Consider the following 8217-nt stretch of genomic DNA (forward strand, 5'->3'; position numbering starts at 1 on the left):
TGAAGTATGAAGAAAAATAAATAATATATGTAGTAGTTATAGGATTATATAGATTTGTGATGTCTGAAGGCTTCAAAAGTTCATGTCATTTGCAGGAAGGTAGATGGCACTGGAGATCAGGATTTTAAGTGCTGTAATGTTTTCCAAAAATCAAATATCCACATTTTCTTTCACACTAAAAAAATATATTTAAAACAATCTTGCCGGGTGGTGGTGGCTCATGCCTTTAATCCCAGCACTCAGGAGGCAGAGCCAGGCGGATCTCTGTGAGTTCGAGGCCAGCCTGGTCTACAGATCAAGATCCAGGATAGGCACCAAAACTACACAGAGAAACCCTGTCTGGAAAAACAACAACAACAACAACAAAATGTTAAAGATAGGAGGAGGACTGAAGGGGGAGGGGATAGGAGTAGTGGCTGAGAGCTGGAAATGGGGCTTCATATGTATTAACATATAACATGTGTGGGAAAATGCCAGGAATCATAGTTTTATAGTTAATTGATGCTAAAATACAAATAAATGAATAAATCAAAATTAAGGCCTGATGGGTGTGGTGGAACACACTTGTAATCCTAGCACTGGAAACGAAGAGGCAGGAGGATTAAGAATTTCAGGTTAGTGAGTTTGAGGCTTCTCTGGGCCTCAAATCTGTCTTTTTAAAAAAAGCGAGCCAGGTGGATCTCTGTGAGTTCGAGGCCAGCCTGGGCTACAGAGTGAGTTCCAGGAAAGGCACAAACCTACACAGAAAAACCCTGTCTCGAAAAACCAAAAAATATTTAAAAAATTTAAAAAAAGCAAAACAGAGACTGAACCACCACCTGCCTGAGTGGCCTTCCTTGCATCTACTAATTCCCTTTTATTTCAAATACACCCAAAGGTCTCAGGGAATTTCCATTGTGCAATAGAGTATTATTAACAGTCTGAATAAAAGCCACCACGTACTCATTAGTCTTAAGCCTAAATCCCTAAGGGATTCCAAAAGTCTTTGTCTAAGGGAATTGAAATAGAATGCATAGATGAGGCAATTAGGACCACTTCCATCAAGGCCTAGATAACTCCTCAGTTAAGAGCATTTGTTTGTTTCCCAGGGACCCATATGGAGGTTCATGACTGTGTGTAACTCCAGTTCTAAGAGATCCTATACCCTCGTCTGACCTTGTTGGGGACCATACATGCACATGGATGTACATACCTGCAGGCAAAACACTCATGCACATGAAATAAACTAAATAATTTTTTAAATTAAAAAATACTAACATAAGCCAGGCAGCAGTGTTACATGCCTTTAATCCCAGCACTCAGGAGGCAGAGCCAGGTGGATCTCTGTGAGTTCGAGACCAGCCTGGTCTACAAAGTGAGATCCAAGACAGGCACCAAAACTATACAGAGAAACCCTGTCTCGAAAAATAAAAAATAAAATAAAAATAAAACTTTTTTTTTCAAATGGAGAGTCTATAGAGGGAGGGAACACAGGATTCAGAATCTACTCTGTTGAGTCAGCATGGTAAATTTCTGGTGTGCTCCCCAGCTCTGTTGTCATGGTCACAACAAGTAGCCTAATAGGATGTTATTAGCCCCAGATATGCATGAGAGAGGTCTTGGTCAAAAACAGTAAAGCTGGGGCACCCCGCGTACTGATGAGAGAAGCTTTTCCCCAAACTAAGGAGGCGCTATTCGGCCCTTGCTGTTAGACCTAAGAACCTCCAGCAGGGAGTGCCAGGGGAGGCTTTCCCAGTGGACTGTGGGAGGTGTGCGCTTGCCTGGATCCTATCAGCTGACTGAGGGGGAGCATGCCTTTGCCTCGGCCGTGCCAACCGACATAGGGAGATGTGCGCTTGCCCAGATCCTATCAGCTGACTGGGGGTGGGGGCCGTGCCATTGCCTCGGCCCTGCCAACCGACATAGGGAGATGTGCACCCTATGCGCAGGTCCTATCAGCTGACTGAAGGGGGTGAAAACTTCACTTAGGAGGTCTGTGATTCAGGTCAGTACCACAAGGGATTTCTAGCTCTACTAAACCACTCACTAAAAGTGGAGGAGTGGGGTAGGGGGCTATCAAAAGACTCAACTCTGTTTCCTATTGGTCTGGGTGTTAGCCATTTAGTTTATACACATTCTGTAAGAACTAAGCAAGGCGAACGCTATATTTGAAGGTGGAGGCCTTGAGTCCTTATAGGGAGGATTCTTGCTCCACTGAATTCACTCTGTGAAGCCCATAAACAGGAATTTGGCATGCTCCTCATTTCTGCCTGGAAGGACTCAGCAAACAGCCTAATAGAATACAGTGGGTGGGGACCCCAGTTCTGATACCGGGAGTTCTTGTTGAAAACCAAAGTAAAGCCAAGAGGCCCTTGGGAGGATGAGAGTAGAGGAATTGTTCCCTAAACAAGGATTCTCACAAATCTGCTGGACTGAGAAGCTTCAGCCATGAGCACCATGGGGGTCTTGCCTACATTGCTTCCTCTTGGGAAGCATGTGGCTTCCTTTGGCGGCTGAGGGACTTCAGTCAGTATAGTGAGGTATCCTTTGGGTTTACCAGTGTACAACTTAAAAGAGGAGATGCCAAAAGAGCCAACTCCATTTTCAGTTCTGTGGGGACCCAGAGAAAGCTGTTCTCTTTTTTAGTGTATCTGGATTTTCACTCAAAAGACCATGGAAGGAGAGGAAGATGTTTGTGGCTATCGAACTTGTGTTGGTATAAGGAGGGATCCTAGGATGCAGAAAAATCATTCAGTAGACAGAGTTAATTCCATGATTGAAGTGTTCTTCATTTGTTCCCGGAGAGTCAGAGAAAACAACATAATGGGATGTAATGGGTAGGCTATTGGTTCTGCAAGGGAGGAGTCTTGTTCAAAATCAGTTGAGAAACTGAGTGGTGATTGAAGGACACATCCCCAAATTAGGGAGTCTCAAAGAATCCTGTATCCCCTGTCATATCTGAGAATCTTTACAGAGATTAGCCCATTGAGGCTTGAAATGATTACTCCTAATGGTGACCAAAGAAAGTCAAGGTTTCATTTCAAGTTTACATTACTCAGGTCAGAACAGCTCAGAATCCCTACCTCTACCTGATAGGTTGAGGACCAAAAAGCATGGATTCTATAATATTAGGTTTCCTTAGCAACACATCCCTGTTGTCAGTATGGAGAAAACCTGGGCGACAGTGGCAGGATGTAGGTCATCCTCATTTATCTCGTGATACCAGGCCTTGGAAGAAAGACTTAGCGTCTGTCTAATCAATTAGAGATGAATTTCTTGGAGTCATCTGGATTCAAGTTTAAAACCCTGACTTTGGATTTAGGAGATCAATTCCATCTTTACAATCTATAGGGTCCCACTGAATCTGTCCCCTGGGGTCACTCCAGCCCTGTGTGGCCCCAGTAAACCTGTCATACTAAGTTTTTCACAGAAAGTCTCAGAAAGGAAAGTGTTATCTAACAGAGCAGCCAGTGGACTCAGTGTGCAGAATACTTCTGGGCATTAAGTGAAGACAAGTTGGAGGTCTTCCATCCCAATCAGAGGATCTTTCTCCACTGGAAACAGAAACACAGAGCGGTGTTCCCACACTCATTTCTCTAAGGCTCCAGACAATAGGTATTTGTCCTGTTCAAGACCTTGGGAACTGGTGGGGTGTCAAGGTCGGAGACTTGAATAACTGAAGAAAGCAAGTGTACAAAAATGAGTTTTCATTTATTCTTCTCAGTCATGGGCCTCTCCAGAAAAAGGTCAGTAGATGTCAGTTTCTTTACTCCAAGAGTGATTACGTTAAATTTATTGTATACTCCAGTTCTCCATAGGAGACCCAAAACATTACCAGACTCTAGGTCAAGATCCTAAAAAAAGACTTGTACTAATTAATTCTCCTACCAGAAAGAGGCCATGACAGAATACCTTCTCCCATACCTGGTTCACAACTCTGAGGAGCCCAGGTGTGAAGATCAATTGTGTGTATGCATTCTTTTTTTGTGATCTTAGCCTACTGAGTCTCTAATGTGAGGTGAGGAGCATGAGGTCCTACCTAAAGACACAGTGAGGCCCTTGAATGAGGACTGAGAACATCAGGGAGCCTGTGTCAGCTCTTAGAACTGAGTGACCCATAGAAAGTGTTGAGGGCTCAGGCGTTCTTTCATTTAGTCTTAGGGGCCCAAGGAAGTGGTGGGGGCGTTAAATGGAGTTATTAAAAATAAGTGCAGCACAAGGAAGGGGCCCAGGCACTGCTAACAGTTTGAGATGATAATGGCAGTGGCTTTGAAGCTGAGAGATCTTACCCCACCCCCCCACCCCCCACCCCCCCCCCACCCCCCCCCCCGCAGAGGAAAGGGGGTTCCACCAGACTTAAGCCTGCCACCACTGCTTGCATTCCCAGTACACACCAAGCAGGGAGTAGGGCAGGCCGCAGTGGAAAGCACACTTTAGTTTCATAATGTGATCAGAGGACAGGCTGAGCAGAACAAGTACCCCCTGACTTCTTAGGACAGCAACTTTCTCGGAATCCTGAAAAGGTGGGCTCCTTAAAGCCAAGAGTTATGTCTGTGTCTATGCTGGAGGTACTTAGGCAATCCCATTCTCTTTCCAGGTGACTGCAGCACTGGCTTGCTAGCCTACACTCGTGAGTATTGTTCCTGAACAAGATCATCATGCCTCGGGGTCAGAAGAGTAAGCTCCACGCCCGAGAAATATGCCACCAGACCGAAGGTGAGACCCGAGATCTCCAGAGTGTTCAGGCCCCTGCAATGAAGGAGAAAAGCTCTCTACTTCCAACTTCTCCTTATGTAGGGGTTACTACCCGTACAAAATCAGCCTGCAGGCTACAAAGCACTTCCAAGGTGCCTCAGAGAGCCTTTTCTACCAGTGAGTCTAAGTGTGTTTCTCCTACAAGGTCATATAAAGGAGGTAACTACAGAAATAAGAGAAAACAGGATTCTTCCAAGGCCTCATCCTCCACAATGAAGCCCCCTCGAAGCTCTCTGATTGGCACAGTCCGAGTGGTAGTAAAATACATGATGCAGATGTATAAAATGAAAAAGCCCATTCTGAAAGCAGATGTGCTGAAGGTGATCACCAAAGAGCATAGAAAACGCTTCTTTGAAATCCTCAAAAAAGCTTCTTTCAACATAGAGGTGGTATTCGGTGTGGACTTAAAGGAAGTGGATTCTATAAAGCACTCCTATACCCTTGTCAGCAAAATGAATCTCCCTAACAATGGCACTGTGACTAGAGGCAGGGGACTTCCCAAGACTGGCCTGCTAATGAATCTCCTAGGTGTGATATTCCTGAAAGGAAACTGTGCCAGCGAGGAAAAGATCTGGGAATTCCTGAACAAGATGAAAATATATGATGGAAAGAAACATTTCATTTTTGGGGAACCCAGGAAGCTTATCACTCAAGATTTAGTGAAGCTTAAATACCTGGAGTACCGTCAGGTGCCTAACAGCCATCCTGCAAGCTATGAGTTTCGGTGGGGCCCCAGATCTCATGCTGAGACAAGCAAGATGAGGATCCTGGAGTTTTGGGCTAAGATCAACCACACAGTTCCCAGTGCCTTCCAGTCCCGGTATGATGAGGCTCTGAGAGATGAGGAAGAGCGAGCTGGAGCTGCAGGCATACTCAGTGACACATTAATCCACGGCAGTTAAGTGTTCCACAACCATGTCAAACAGGTCCTCCCACATCTGGGCAAGTTAGAGCTTTTTGATTTTACTCTGGAGTTCAAGAGGGCAGCTACTGAAAGAGGTAGTGAAGGACTGTGTGTAGCTAGAGGGAAGGTGGTGAATAGCTTTGTGTTCCTGTTCTGTATGGGCAGTTTGGAAAATTATCTGCCTTTTGTTTAATTTCATTTTTTTCAAATGTTCTTTTTAATCTATCAGTATGATTCGTTTAATAAAGACTATATTGTTCACACATGTTCATCAGTGTTAAAAGAAAGAGTTTCATTATAAAAGAAATTGGCGAAGCTTTTATTAGCTAATCTATCTACTTCAAAATAAGATAGAATTGTAAAAAACATTTCTCTAAAATTTTAAATAGTTCAACAGTAGAATATATGAAATAGAGAAATAGAAAAATAGTAATGTGGTTAATATTTGCATTAAAACTTTTTCTCTATATTTAATAAAAGAGTTAAACAAATGTCTTTGGTTTATTTACCTGGGAGGAGGTTGAATAAGGGAAACAATGTGATCAGAATTTATTGTATGAGAATATTTTAATTAAAAAATGTGGACTTAAGTAGTAGTCAGTTAGGCCCAAATGCTCATATACTTATCTGTTTCATAACAGTCATTTGACCATATTCTCTTAGAAAACTCCATGCTAGTACTGGGAGGGCTAAGATAAAGAAGAGGTAGTAATTAACCAGTACAATTAATGGAGGGAAGGAAGTGGTTTTCTGGTGGTGGTATTTTTTGGGTTTTTTTGTTTGTTTGGGTTTTTTTGTTTTGTTTTTGTTTTTGTTCTTTGTCTTTTGAGGCAGGATTTCTCTCTGTAGCCTTTGCTGTCCTGGAACTTGCCGACCTTGAACTCAATGATTCACCCACCTCTGCCTCCTAAATGCTGAGATTAAAGGCATGTGCCACCAGTGCCCGGCTAGGAAGGAATGTTTACAAGAAAATAATCAAATGAAAATTATTTGATTAATGCCAAGTTGGGTCTTAGGAAACTTCAAGCCTTTCCGTGGGAAATAATTTAAATGAGGCTACCAGGTGGGATAGCTTAGGATGTGGGAGTGAGGAACAGGAACCTTCAGAATTGAGAAATGAAGCTGTGAAAGGCAAAATGTCCTTGGCATTTATTTGTGGGGGGTTGTGAGAAAACTGGCAGGGACAGAAAGTATCCTGTAAGCCCGTCAGGAGTTAAAGATTGCTGAATAACCCGAGTGTTCTATACACACAGAATCTGAGAAATGAGTGATATGCTGGGGAATCCAGAGCTTGCCCTCTTAAGAGGGCACTAATCAGGTTACACTGTATGCAATTTGGCAACTTTCAAACGTTTTCAGTAGGGGCTAAGAGGGATAAAATTTAAAGTGACTTTACTGGAATGGCACCTCAAAGGGAGGAAGTACGTTTTAAAAACATTGTGCTGCATCAACTGGGGAAGGCTGACCTCACACAGAAATTGATCTTTCAGGGCTGGAGAGATGGCTCAGAGGTTAAGAGCACAGGCTGCTCTTCCAGAGGTCCTGAGTTCAATTCCCAGCAACCACATGTTGGCTCACAAAGATCTGTAATGAGATCTGGCGCCCTCTTATGACATGAAGGCATATATTCGGACAGAACACTGTATACAAAATAAATAAATCTTAAAAAAAAAGTTTTAAAAATTGCTTTAAAAAGTAATTGATTTTTTCATAGGAAAACATAGTATTTAGTTTTCCTTGCTAAGTAGCACATTATCTAGTAGTGTTTTCATTGTCCTGGAATGTGATATAATTTCTAATATAGAACCTGGCTTTAAAAACAGTGTGGTCACTATAACATCAAAGGAAAATGAATCATAACAAGAATTGTTATTTTAAAAAATATTTCCATAGTTCTACATGTCTTATACACACTTAGGCATTCCTACAAGATAGGGGTCTGGAGTTTGGTCTGTAGATGTAGTTTGGTCGATGTAGAAGATTAGAGAGGGTGAATGGGAAGAGGCAGACTCACCTGGTGAAGGCTGTGCAGGCTATGACTGAATTAACAGGTTAGATGTGGCTCAAAAGGGGCCTTTAGATTGGAAAAAGCTGTTCAGGATCTAGTTTGGCCAAGAGGTTGGATGTGGTGTTGGGCAGATCTTGGCAAAAGTGTAGACTTTGGGGACAGCTCAGGCAGTGGTGACCAGACTAAGCCAAGAAGATCCCAGGCTAGATCTTGGGCATTGGGGAGGGTGCATGCAGGAGAGAATGAGGTGGTCATACCCAGCTAGACCCTGGGGTTAGGATCCTGATATTTTTTTCCAAAGAGAGATTTAGTGGCTAATCCACTAGTTTGAAACACATAACTAAAGCAAAAAAAATCTGAGATACAGTGAGAATGAAAGATAGAAAATATTGATAAAACCATGATTACATGGGCAAATCAGATAATGCACTCATATTCCACCATTCTGCACAATTTTCTTTTTGAAAATTATAACATTTTCAATGTAAACATAGGAGGCTAAATCTGACTTGTAATGAAAAAAGAAAAGAACAAACCTGTGTTTTTCTAAAGAAGCATCTGTCCAAGGTCC

At 42.7% G+C, this 8217-nt stretch overlaps 1 protein-coding gene across 2 annotated transcripts; it reads left to right on the forward strand.

Moving 5' to 3' along the window:
* The first annotated feature begins 1897 nt into the window (after positions 1–1897).
* Positions 1898–5903, forward strand: LOC102920742 (melanoma-associated antigen B3-like). 2 transcript variants are annotated; one of them, XM_006987529.4, is made up of 2 exons: positions 1898–1984; positions 4577–5903. In XM_006987529.4, exon 2 carries the CDS (start codon positions 4638–4640, stop codon positions 5634–5636), a length of 999 nt encoding a protein of 332 aa, XP_006987591.1. In that variant the 5' UTR covers positions 1898–1984; positions 4577–4637; the 3' UTR covers positions 5637–5903. The 2 variants fall into 2 exon arrangements, with proteins under 2 accessions (XP_006987591.1, XP_015861540.1); XM_016006054.3 differs by lacking the exon at positions 1898–1984 and adding an exon at positions 3163–3725.
* The last annotated feature ends 2314 nt before the right edge of the window (positions 5904–8217 follow it).

This window comes from Peromyscus maniculatus, chromosome X, assembly GCF_049852395.1.
Source record: "Peromyscus maniculatus bairdii isolate BWxNUB_F1_BW_parent chromosome X, HU_Pman_BW_mat_3.1, whole genome shotgun sequence".
NCBI classification, from domain to species: Eukaryota; Metazoa; Chordata; class Mammalia; order Rodentia; family Cricetidae; genus Peromyscus; species Peromyscus maniculatus.